Raw genomic sequence first — 13,475 nt, forward strand, 5'->3', positions numbered from 1 at the left:
CTCAAACAGCCATTTGGCTTAAGAAACTCTCACCTAGAGACGAAGCAGTTGCGATGCGCAGTGAGATAGAGCCTTCACCAGTGTAAATTTCTGGAACACAATAAACCTAGTTTCAAAGCAGTCACTGGAACAGTTTCCAACCTTGAAAAACAATGTGTTTCTTTGTATATCTCCATGACACTGATTGGAGCCCACTTCTAATCTACACTTCATTCTGAATACCTTTGTTGGGCTCCAAAACCATATATCCAAGCACTCACTCAACACCTCCACAGAAACATCCCACGAGGCCCTGCAAGCTCAACACAATCAACTCAACTCTTCTCTTCCTAATGCTACTTTTCTGTAAGCAGCTTGTGTCTTGATGGCACAAAAACTGCCCTGGCGCTCTCCCACTGCCTTTCAACTACCTCAGCGCTTCTCAATCAAGGGTGATTTTTGCCCCCAGTCGGTATCAGTAATATCTGGAGATGTTTTTAGACAACAGGGAAAGAATGCTATTGGCATCTCATGGGTAGAAGCCAGGCATTTGAGCCCATTTTCTGTTGCTGGTAATACAGTACCACAGACTGGATAAGTTATTAAGAAGCTTATTTGGGGGACGGCGCTGCGGCTCACTAGGCTAATCCTCCGCCTGCGGCACCTGCACCCCGGGTTCTAGTCCCAGTTGGGGCGCCGGATTCTGTCCCGGTTGCCCCTCTTCCAGGCCAGCTCTCTGCTGTGGCCCGGGAAGGCAGTGGAGGATGGCCCAAGTGCTTGGGCCCTGCACCCCATGGGAGACCAGGATAAGCACCTAGCTCCTGCCTTCGGATCAGCGCAGTGCGCCAGCCGCAGCGGCCATTGGAGGGTGAACCAACGGCAAAGGAAGACCTTTCTCTCTGTTTCCCTCTCTCACTGTCCACTCTGTCAAAAAAAAAAAAAAAAAAAACAATTAAAAAAATAAAAAATTAAAAAAGTTTATTTGGGGGGCTGGCGCTGTGGCGCAGTGGGTTAACACCCTGACCTGAAGCACCAGCATCCCATATGGCGCCAGTTCAAGTCCTGGCTGCTCCACTTCCCATCCAGCTCTCTGCTGTGGCCTGGGAAAGCAGTAGAAGATGGCCCAAGTCCTTGGGCTCCTGCACCTGTGTGGGAGACCCAGAAGAAGCTCCTGGCTCCTGGCTTCGGATTGGCGCAGCTCTAGCCGTTGTGGCCAATTGGGGAGTGAACCAGTGGATGGAAGACTTCTCTCTCTCTCTCTCTCTCTGCCTCTCCTCTCTCTGTGTAACTGACTTTCAAAGTAAAATAATTAAAAATCTTTTTTTTAAAAAAAAAAAAGTTCATTTGGCTCACGGCTCTGTTCCAAGATGAGGGGCTCCAGCTGGCGACAGCCTGCTTGCTGGCTGATACCAAGGCAGCACAGGGCACCACCTGGTGACCAGGAGCAAGAGTTCCAGCCAAACTCACTTTTTCAGTGGCCCACTCTTGAGATAATCCCTTCATTTGGGCAGAGCCTTAATCACCCCTTAAACGCCCTGCATGGTCCCACCTCTTAGTATCTCCTAATTGGGATTCAATTTCAGCATGAGTTCCAGAGGGGACAAACCATAATCCGAGTCATAGCAGCAGGGATGCAGCTAAATTCCTTCTAATGCACAGGACAGTTCTGCCCCCAACACCTGGCTCTACAAGTCACTGGTGCCTTACCCCAGGGCCTGTAGGTTCTGCCTCCTCTGTATCTTTCAAATCTGTTCTATGCCAGCACCCCCATTCCCAACACCTTGTTTCAGGCCTTCGCACACCTCTCATGGACTATCACAACATTCTCGGCCATAGTCTGAAGTTTTGTGTCCCCCGCAAAATTCATGTTGAAAACCCAATCACTGACATAGTGGTGTTAGGAGTTGGGGCTTTTTAGGGTCATGAGGGTAGAACTTTCATGAGAGGAGGTAACACTCTTAGAAAAGAGGGCCCAGAGGGCTGCCTTGTGCCTTCCAACGTGCAGGCACAGTGCAAAGTGGGCCTTCAGCAGGCAACAAATGTCACAGTACCTTGATCTTCAACTGACAGCCTCCAGAACTGAGAAGTCCAGTCCAGTCGTTTAGACGTCACTCCAGGTATGGCATTTCGCTACAGCAGCCCACGCGCCCCTCAGCCATTCTCTTGCTCCAGATCCTGTTGCTCCGTTGAGCGTGTCCTCCTCAACCTTCAAGCCCCCTCCCACCAGAAGGCCCTGAACTCAGGTGCTAACTCCTTTGGGGCCTTCCCTTCTTCCCCTTCCAGTCTTGGTTAGGAAGCCCATCCACAAACACTCACATTTAAGTGTCTTCCTAACCAGATTCCAAGAGACTTGTGAGAAGAAACCTCCCGATTCAGCCTCCGGTACAATACAGTTACTGCATGAACTTACCCTCTGGCTGGTTCTTGTCCTGCCCTGGAACCTGGGAAGACAGTTGTGCTGGGTGGGGGGCGGGGCCGGAATCTGTGGTCACAGTAGCCTGCTGAGTTACACAATTTGGCTGCTGGTCTTAGGGCTGCTCCAGGGTCCTTGGACTTAATCTGCTCCAAACGGTGTGTCTGGCAGGTTCCACTGGCAGAGCTTCTCTAGTGCTTTAAGGACTTAACTTCTCCATGTTTCAAGAGTCAGCAATAAGAGAGGCCCTGTAAAGAGCCAGGGTGATACGGAGGAAAAGGCAAAGTCCGATAAAAAATTCCTGAACCACATGTTGGCGTTGGCACTATTCTGATGCACAGTCATGACTAAAGTGATTAAAAAAAAAAAAAAAAAAAAGATTCAGAAGCGGGTGTTTGGCACAGTGGTTAAGTCACCCCTGGGGCATCTGCCTCCGACATCAGAGTGGCTGCTAAGTCCCACCTCCTCCACTTCTGCTCCAGCTAACGCGCATCCTTGGAAGCAGCAGGTGATAGTTTGAGTACTTAGGTCCCGTCACCTATGTGGGAGACCCAGACTGAGTTCCAAGCTCCGGCTTTTGCCTGGTCCACATCCGGCTGCTGTGGGCATTTGGGGGAGTGAATCAGCAGACGGAAGATTTCTCTGCCTTTCTTTCGTTTTGTTTTTGTGTCTGTGTGGAGCTTGGTGAATTTTATTAAGCAGGGGTCCACCAGGAGACCAACAGGGCCGAGACAAGGGGAAGCAGGACGCACGGGGCAGGAGCGGCCTACCAGGTGCTGATTCTCACTGGGCACAAGGTCTTGCTGCACACGGCTGCTTGCGCGTTCTCCATCAGCTGGGCCGCCGACACTACAGCTCCTGCCGGCCCGGAAAGCCTCGGCCAGCAGCGCCATCTGGCCGCCTGCTTCTCCGTACTGACCCGCACCTCCTGCACCTGCTCAGGCATCTCGTCCAGGTGGTCAGAGGCCTGGCTGTCCACCCCCTCCAGGCGCCCGTTCAGCCGCTCACTCCAAGCCTGGGAACGCCCTCGAATGGGCTGGCTGGCGGGCCAGGTCGCTCAGCCTGCTCCCGCAGGGGCTCACCTCGCACCCGGCACTTCCGCGGGTCCCGGCGTCACGGAAGCAGCTGTTTGCGCAGGTGCGAAGAGACTCGCGCAGGGCCTGCGCCGCCTACGCCTCGCACCAGTTCCGTGCTGCCCGGGCCATTGCACAAGTCCTCCACGTTGGCTCCCTGGAGCTCCCGCGCCTGCACCTCCTCCGGCTCTGACTTGCAGGCCTTCACCGCCTTCATGAGCTCTTCCTCCAGCATCCTGAGGGCCGCAGGGCCGGAGGGTGGGCGTGGGGGAGAAGGACAAGGGACTGAGAGAGAGGGGCCCAAAGGTGGGAGTCAGGAGAGGACAGGCCAGAGGAGAGGGAGACAGGCAGAGGACAGGAACAGGGGCAGGAGCAGAGCTGGAAGGGGCTCAGGAAGGTGGGAGAAGGAACCAGAGAGGTCAAGCCTGGGGTTAGGAATCTCTCTGCCTTTCAATTAAAATGAAAAAAATAATTCAAGTAGTCTCCCTTGCTTCTTCACTTTAGCTTGTCATAGTCAAGGGTGCCTGTTAATACAGCATCCTCTCCCTTGCAGGCCTGCCCCTGGTTCCTCATATACCCTCAGTGCTCAGAAAGACTGCACCCCATAGGGCGGTAGATGTGCGTGAGCTCTCTTCCCCCTCCCCAGCGCTGTGCCACCAGCTGTCTCCCAGGATCTCCGGTGGCGAGGAAGGGGCTCGGGACAACCTGTTCTCACAGGCACCATCTTACAGCCTTGTGATTAACAAATTAAGAAACAATGGAGGCCGGCACCACGGCTCAATAGGCTAATCCTCCACCTAGCGCGCCAGTACACCGGGTTCTAGTCCCAGTCGGGGCGCCAAATTCTGTCCTGGTTGCCCCTCTTCCAGGCCAGCTCTCTGCTGTGGCCCGGGAAGGCAGTGGAGGATGGCCCAAGTGCTTGGGCCCTGCACCCCATAGGAGACCAGGATAAGCACCTGGCTCCTGCCTTTGGATCAGCGCAGTTCGCCGGCCGCAGCAGCCGGCCGTGGTGGCCATTGGAGGGTGAACCAACGGCAAAAAGGAAGCCCTTTCTCTCTGTCTCTCTCTCTCTCTCTCTCTCACTGCCCACTCTGCCTGTCAAAAAAAAGAAACAATGGAGAGGTCTTCTCTCAAATGTGTCCGTCCTCCAGGATGTATGTGGCAGCACTGTCCATGAAAGTGACTACTACTTACAGCCTACACATCTTCCATTAACTGGTTAATAAACTATGGTCTATCCACAACTGCCATTTAAGATATGTATATGAATACAGCCCTCGACAAGTAGATTGTACAAATGTGGATTTATCACTGAAAGATATGCACAGTGTGTTAGCTAATAAGAGAGGCTCTGGAAACCACATGTCTGCTATCCTTTGTTAAACACACTTGAGTGCCTGTGCAGACATACGTATGTGCACAGAAGGCCTGACAGGGTATACAAGTCCTCTGGGTGATGCAATCATGAGTGATTTATTTTTCTGGTTATGTGTTCTTCCTATCCCTCGAGATGGTAAAGGTGTCATTTGTTTCTTTTTCCTGTTAACAAAAGTAATAACACTGTCCGAATCTTCTACAATGCACAGCTCTGCAGGCAACAGTCTCCCGTATACCTGAATGACTCATTCTGGTTCAGAGCATACTGCACCCACCCAGCTCCCCGCGTTGGTTCCCCTGAGGGTATTGCTGCAGCACACAAGCTCCCGAGGGCACTGTGTTTTGTCTCTTATGTCCACCAAGGAGTCCCAGAGCCTAGAATGGTGCCTGATACACAGTAGGCCCATGTCGTGCTTGCAGAAATAATGGATGAAAACACAGTTGTGTTACAAAGTTTTGCCTTTATTAATAACAATGATGTTTAATTTAAAATAATGTTTCACTTTAAATGTTACATCTTTAATGTAATGTTAGCCCTTTTCTGCAGGGGTCACTTAGAAAAGCTGATCAAAGTGCTGACCCCTCCTCTATTTGCTCCCCCCTCCCCAAGTCCCCACCAGGCACATACAATTGAATAGCATTTCATGAGGTTCTGAGACATCCCTGCAGTCTAAACTTCATAGAGGGCCTGCTGACTCCAGGTTTAAAGGGGGGTCTGACTCAGAATCATGGCTGCTTTCCCATTCCAGTGATTCAAAGAACATGTGTGACTCAAACATCAGTCCTCCCCCGCGCCTATTAGCCACTTAAACCTTAAACAGATTCCTTCCACAAAGGACTCACTGCTTGGAAAGTGGTAAATTCAATATATGCAGCTGAGAACTTGACAAACATCCAGATGAAAGCTGAAAATCTAGCAAATAATCCAAAGATTTCTAGAAGGGAGTCAAAATACCTGACAAAGTGAATTTTTCACTTCTCAGCTGAAAGTCTGGGCTCACAATCTGAGACAGTGAGAAAATACAGGATCTATTCCACGGACAATATGCTTTCTTGAATTTTATTGTTCGAAAGCAAAATAAAAGGGAAAAACGCATACCCACCGAAGTCAAGTTTTCCATTAAACAGAAGAGAAATAAAACACTTTGTAACAAAGACCATCCAGCTAACAACAGAATATTAGACCAGTAAAACAACAATGGTGATTTGACACTGGGTTTTATTTCAATGGGCACACTTCATTCATTGTCTGCAGGAAAACTAGGCTAGGTCTCAATGGGCAGCAGTCACAGTTATTAGGCAAGTAAACACACCACCAGTTCCGTGCCCTCCTTTATTTCTTTATGTCTTCAGTCTCATCTGGCTCCCGCTCTTGATGCTCTCTTTCCCACCTCATTTCTTTTAACTCTTGTCTGTATTTCCGTTCAATGAACCGCTTCTGATGGGCCATCTGGGGAAAGTTATCTGGCACAAGGAGATATATTTTACACTTATTAAAGGGTAGCCACTAGTGCAAAGAATGATGCAAACCAAATATCTACACATGCAAACACCAACTTCTGTGACAGGTATACAGTTGAATTTTGTAAGACAAGAGAAAAAAAAAAGCCTCATTTTATTCCATAGTTCTTTTGTGATTCAGAACCCACTGGTAGTCTGGACTGGCCAATTCTAGATTTCAATATCTAAGGTGAACCTGAGAGAGAAAAGGCACTAAATCATAGATGTATGATGTTGGAATGTTTCCAACCAGGTGCATTAACATGTTTCTCCTAGCAACAAGTGAGTTTCAAGAAAAAATGAAAGGATGCCATAAAATACAGTTACACATCTTTGAAGGGCTCAAATAAAAAACCCAAACAAATAATGGTATTATCACACCATTATTTACCAAGTTTCTGATTTACCAAGAAAGTTTCTGACAAAAGCAAAAAAAAAAAAAAAAAAAAAAAAGATCAGATAGACAAAAGGAGGCCACATTATAATTTATTTTTGATAAATCACCCTATTTGTAAAGTCTGCCCTAAAAGGCTGAAAGCTATACTGCACAAGCAACTCGAGTACAGAATTTGATTCAATTAAAGGAAACATTGCACTCCATGACATAGGTTAAGTTATATTTAGTTTGAGATTGACCCCACGCAACACTGTTGACACAATGGAAGTCTTCACTAAGACTGAGAAATTTCACAATTTCATTGTCATTTGCTGTGTAACTTTCATGTAGCAGTGAAGAAAGAAATCAAGTATGGAACCAGAAATAACCATTTCTGTATACCTGGTCAACAAACACCTACTTAAACAGACAGCATCCCATATGGGTGCCGGTTTGTGTCCTGGCTGCTCCTCTTCCTATCCAGCTCTCTGCTATGACCTGGGAAAGCAGCAGAAGATGGCCCAACTGCTTGGGCCCCTGCACCTGCATGGGAAAACTGAAGAAACTCCTGGCTCCTGGCTACAGATGGGCTCAGCTCCAGCTATTGTGGCCAGCTGGGGATGGAAGACCTTTCTCTCTGTCTCTCCCTCTCTCTGTAACTCTACCCCTCAAAATAAATAAAAATATATTTTTAAAAAGGGATGCATACATGGGTAAGAACTACACACACTGCCTTGGAGCACAAAGAGAAAAATGATGCTATTTATCAGATAAAGGGCTATTCAAACACAAGAAGAACCAGAGATGGGTGGAGACATGACATGTTTGAGGAAAACAAGCTTGTTTTAAAGGTGAGGTATAATGAAAGTGGATCTGTACATATAGCATGCTCCTAAATTATTTCCCCCTTCCCCTTCTAATGGAGTGTCCCTTCCTCATCCCAGGCTGAAAACATATCTGAAAGACAGACAGTCAATCAGGAAAACTCTTGTATGCCTGAGAGTCAGTGATTATTAAACAAAAGAGAAACATGGCATCTGTATTACTTCTGAAATAAAATTACCTCCTAAATACATTGATACCTCACATGTTGTGTAAATCATAAGTTTCAAACACTGCAAGTACTTTTTCTAAAAAAATTAAAATAAAAAAATAATAAAAATAAAAATAATGCAGCAAGTTTCTATAAAATGAACCCTATTGCCTCAGGAAATTTCACTATAAAATTCATTTTGCATTTAAAAGAAACTCATTCTCAGCTCTAACTACTGATAAACTTTCAGGATATATCCTTACAGCCTATTTCCTAAGAGGTAAAGTCATACTACATATATATATATATATATATACACACACACACACACACACATACATATATATATAAATGTAAATGTATATGTATATTACATAGATGTATAAATATTTAAAAATCATCCCACCATCCACTCTTACAGTGCGGGAGTACAATATATAGGTGTGTATCTACAGGGATTTTTTTTTTCAGTTATTCTAATATAAACATTTCCCTATAACATTAGTATTTAAAAACTTCATTTCAATGGCTGCAAAATATTACATTTGGATACAGCAAGAATTAGTACCAACAGGCCAAATATGGCCCTCTCTGCCCATTTTTATAAATGAAGTTTTATTGGAACACAGACACACCCATTAGTTTGCTTACTATCCATACCCATAGGCTATAATGGCAGGGCTAAGTAACCAGGACAGAGATTGTGTGTTCTGTGAAGTGTTAAAATACAACTGGCCCTTACAGAAAACATTTGTCAACCCCAGAGACATACCATTTCCCTATTGTTAGCATGCAGTCTGAATTTGTTTGTTTTTGTTTTGCTACTGTAAATTAAGTTGTTGTGATTATCACAGTGTGTGATCTCTATCTAGTCTGTAACTCCAATGATTTCCTATGCTTGATTCCTCAAGTAAAATCTCTGCATCAAAGGGTATGGTTTCTCCAAGGACCTGGTAATATGCTGCCAAACTGCCCTCCAGCAGCCTAAACAGCTCACTTGTACCAGTCTATGGAGGTCTGTCTCATAATGGGTGACCTCTCCAGTACTGCTTCAGAGCTGAAAACTAGCAAAGAATCCCAAAGATAACCTATAACAGCTTTCTTTCTTTCTTTCTTTTTTTTTAATTCATTTATTTATCTGAAAGTCAGAGTCACACAGAGAAAGAAGAAGAGGCAGAGAGAGAGGTCTTCCAACCACTGGTTCATTCCCCAATTGGCCACAGCAGCTGGAGCTGCGCCGATATAAAGCCAGGAGCCAGGAGCTTCCTCCCAGTCTCCCACGTGGGTGCAGGGACCCAAAGATTTGGCCATATTCCACTGCTTTTCTAGGCTATAGCAAAGAGCTGGATCAGAAGTGGAGCAGCCAGGCCTTGAACTGGCACCTATATGGGATGCTGGCACTGCAGGTGGAGGCTTTACCTGCTACGCCACAGCGTGAGCCCCTGTAACAACTTTCTAACTGCAAAGTGGAATCTCACTTATATTTGGACATGTGATCGTGCATTTATACCATCATGATGAACAAGTTCCCATCAGAGTCAACTGAAAACTCTCAGTGAAGATTATATGGGGGCTAGACCCCAACAGCACTATCTGCTGCCTCCACTAACCAACGTCTCCACCCCAGATAGGAAGCTGATTTCCATGTGGCTCTTGGGCCTCTGGCCTTTCCAGCAATCTCTCCTAGAGCTGAGAATCCTGGGCCTCTTCATTTTCACTTTCCCACACTTTGCTCTCTCCTACCTCATCCAGCTGGTAATTTAACACATAATAAAATCATATCGTCATGTTGTACCCACAGGTTCCACTGTATGGTACAAGAGACCCCAGAAGAAAATTTCCTTGTACTCTTGTCTTCAGTTTATAAAAGATTATGCAGTTCCCTATATGGTCAATGATGTAATTGAAGTTTCTTTAATCCAGGCACCCCACTTTCAGGAATCCATCCCACAGCAATAAAAGCACCAATATGCAAAGACTGTTAACAACATTAAAAAAAAAAAAAAAGAAAGAAAGAAAGAAAGCAACAACAAAGAGAAACAAAGTGTCTACCAATAGTAAAAAGCTGAATAAAGTACAGTACACCCCACATAGCAGAAAATACTATACAGCCATTAAGGACGGCTGCCCATCATACACTATTGAGCAAGAAAAACAAAGACATAGAGACTATATAAGTAGCACCCTTTTTCATAAAACAATGACTGAAAAAAAATTTCACATCTCTATACATCTAGGTCTGTGTAAGGTTTTAGAAGGACAGAGAAATACATAGAAGGAAACCAAGGTCTAGGCTGAGAGTAGGGCTCTATGCAAAAAAGGAAAATCAAAATCAAAATGCACTTGGGGAATACTTTCTTTTTTAAATTGTAAGCCCATTTTACACATATCTCGCATTCTACTACACCCTCTGTGTGGAGAATAATTATGAAGAAAACAAGATCACATTTTATCAGTACTTACCACTTTTCTACCTCCTCATTTTCTTTCCATAAAACACTCATTACATTATGAACATATAATTAAAGAAAAAGAGATAGGCTTACATTTTTCAAGTGCATCCATTGCAGCTCCCATTTCTGCTTGCTGAATACTATTAAACACAATAAAAGTGAGGCATACTTTAATTTAAAGCTTTTTTTTTTTCAAAATCACAAAGTATGGCTACAAATTACTCAGGATGATTTTCATGCTTGGTGCATAAAATTTCATGATTATTTCTACTGTCAGACACAGAATTACATAGATAGGAATATACACAAGACCAGGCTAAAATGTCATTTATTTGCACAAAGCCTATTGGTATATTGTGCTTTTCAAAGCCATAACTCTTAAAAAAATTCGTTTTTGCAATTGTTTGCTAATACTTTATTTTAATAAACCTGAAAAAAGAAAAAAGCCTATTGAAGTTACTCATTCCACACTTTTAAAAGTACACTAAAATGCCTTTCAATTATATTAGGTCTGAAGTATTTCTTGCTTAAGTTTGAATACCCTCACAGTTCAGTTTAAAGGGGAAAGAAAATGACAAACTTCAAATCACTTCTCAGTGTAAGACACAGATTGAAAGAATCAAAGAAAGATAGTACACAAAATTTTTTTTACCTAGAGATGTCAGCACTTCCACAATGCTCAAATGAGTAGTGACGAGAAATCAAACGTCTAAGAGCTGCGTCACACAGGTAACACATCTTACATGACTGACTGGCCTGCCTTGTGCTGGGTAACTAAAACTGGACAGGCTTCACCTGCACACCAGGAAATGCGGTTTTCTCGAGGTAGCCAAAGCCCCATACGCCACAGCATTCCCACTGGCCAAAATCAACTTTCCAATCTGGGGCTTGGCGTGTGCTGCTATTACCCTAGAACAATCTATACTCTGCCTCCACAAGGACAGACTGCAGAGTCTGGAAATAGCACGTGGGGACTTCTCAGACACCCAGGATGTTCATTCGATAAAATTAAAAATAACTTCTTCTCATACCTTGGTCCTTTTCCGCAGCCTATTCTTTCTCCCTTGAAGTAAACAGCCACAGTGTAGGTTCTAGCATGGGATGGCCCCACCGTCTGCAGAGTTCTGGAAGGGAAAGCAAAGAACACGAATTATGTGAAAGTGCTGTTAACTATTGTTCCTACTATGTATCTCCTAGAAAATATACAGACTAGTGGACTGCCTGGACAGAGGAAGATAAAAAGAACAAGAAACAATGACAACGACAGGAAAAGCCAAAGGGATAAGTTTTTGATCTGCTAACCTGACAAATAGAGTTTTTGAAGTACAACATTTAAATATTCTATATTGTATTTTTATTTTTTTGTTTGCAAAGTAATACGAATGGAATCTGAAGGCTAACAGTGAAAGGTAAAATATTTTAAAATAATTTTTAAGTGTGCATATACCAAATATCATAAAATTTCACAGTTTTCATTGTGAAAACTTAACAGCTACAAACAGCACATATTTGGGTATATGCCTCTAGCCACGCCTGAACAATTTCACATCCTTCAGGGATTCTTTCTAATGTCTGGTATCTTATCTAAAAGATCAGGAAACGTATTTAATTTCTGAAGCATCTGAGTTCATTTCCAAGCTATGCTGTAATGATAAGCACACAACACAATCAACAAAAAAAACAAAGCTCCAGGTACTCTATTTTAACGACATGGTGCAGATTTCAAATGTTGTAAAACTGATAACTTCATGGAAAAGGGAAATTAAAAGTGGCCAACAAAGATAATGGAATGAACACAGCAATCTTGAAAAAACTATGTAAAACAGCCCCCTCAATCTTGATTTAAAAAAAAAAAAAAAAGAACAAACTCATCGTGTGCTTTCATTTGGGGGATTTATGAGATGGGAGCATAGTAATTTCCTTCGTGTTCATAAACGCCCAGGGATGAAAGTGCCCAGGCGGTTTCTTTAAGGTAGTGCTTATTACAGTAATCACACTCGTGCCATGGGAAGTTTATCATCCTCATTTTATTTATTGAACCTTAATTATCACTTTGATGAGGAAATACTTTAAGCCTTTCATATAATACAGTTTGGATATTCATTATGCTTATTAGGCACATATTAAAGTGCTATTTCTAAACATTTGGGTTTTTTTTCCCCAATAAATAAAGGAAACACTGTTTAGTTGTGACAGCTTCTTGGCACCACTTATGGTAGCTGCTGTGGGGTGACTCAACCTTCTCTTGGCCTCAGGTTTTCTTTTGGCAAAAATGCCTATAAAGTGTTGTGATTATTAAATAAAAACATGAAACAGGACTTAAAATTCCCAGCTGCATTCTGGTGTTCTTCCTGGAGCATTTTGTTGTTTGATAAAGTCCAAAGTCAGGGGCGGGGGTTTATTCCATATCAAACTTAGACAAAATTGTGTGTGCTTGCAAACATGTGTGTACATAGACATGTGATAAAACAATACAGAAACTAGATTTGTAAACATCGCTAAAATCACATATCCAGATAGTATCTTGGAATGCAACCATCTATTTCAATAATCCTCTTTGAAACCACCTTCTGAATCAACATAGGAGAGTCACAAGGTAATTATCCAACTTCACAGTCCACCTTCCACTGTCATCAAAACCAACACTGTGTGGTGTGGGATGGTGACTCACTATTCACCTGCATCCCTCTGGAATGATTTTCGGCTACCACTCAAAGGATAAAAGCACTTGTATAGGGCAGCTTTGGATATAAATTCTGAGAAAAAGAAAGGGTTCCAATACTTGAGTGCCCCAGCAGCAGCGCACAACTGCCCATCTTCTTACAGCGACTGCGGAGGGAGACAGCCTGCCTGCCAGGCCACAGACAGGGCCAACGGGAGCTTAAAGGACAGAAGCACCCAACCACTGTTCCAACTATAATCTTCTAGTCTGTGGGCAGAGTTCAGGAGAGGTGACAAGAAGTAAGAAGACAAACAAAAGGGTACTCCCAAAAGTTTGGAAAGGGGGAATTAATAGATAAGTTTATTTTGGTATAAAAATTTTTAAATCCATGCATAGGTTTTTCATTATACATATTTACCATGAACTTTTTGAAGATGTCACGTACACACATACACACATACAACTATTCAATCTGAATGGTCCTGTCTTGATCTCATCAGCTTGGTATGTCATCCAGGTCGAAGTTCATGGAGAATTTTAGACATGAGGGAAGTGTAGTGGTCATGGAGTGGGACTCATTTGTTTATGGCTAAGACTTCAAGGCCCACA

At 43.8% G+C, this 13,475-nt stretch overlaps 1 protein-coding gene across 5 annotated transcripts in view; it reads right to left on the minus strand.

The window, feature by feature from the left end:
* Positions 1-5,283: 5,283 nt before the first annotated feature.
* The window catches only part of DROSHA (drosha ribonuclease III), a 129,460-nt gene continuing 121,268 nt past the window's right edge, over positions 5,284-13,475 (minus strand). For all 5 annotated transcript variants that reach the window (XM_008262092.5, XM_002714097.6, XM_008262091.5 and 2 more), the window contains 3 exons: positions 11,236-11,328; positions 10,298-10,344; positions 5,284-6,306 (listed from right to left, as the gene is read on the minus strand). In XM_008262092.5, coding sequence (XP_008260314.2) covers positions 6,176-6,306; positions 10,298-10,344; positions 11,236-11,328 — 271 coding nt within the window. In that variant the 3' untranslated portion in view covers positions 5,284-6,175. The remainder of the gene's footprint in view (positions 6,307-10,297; positions 10,345-11,235; positions 11,329-13,475) is intronic.

The sequence above is a fragment of the Oryctolagus cuniculus genome, chromosome 14, assembly GCF_051225735.1.
Source record: "Oryctolagus cuniculus isolate XC-2025 breed Fujian yellow rabbit chromosome 14, ASM5122573v1, whole genome shotgun sequence".
NCBI classification, from domain to species: Eukaryota; Metazoa; Chordata; class Mammalia; order Lagomorpha; family Leporidae; genus Oryctolagus; species Oryctolagus cuniculus.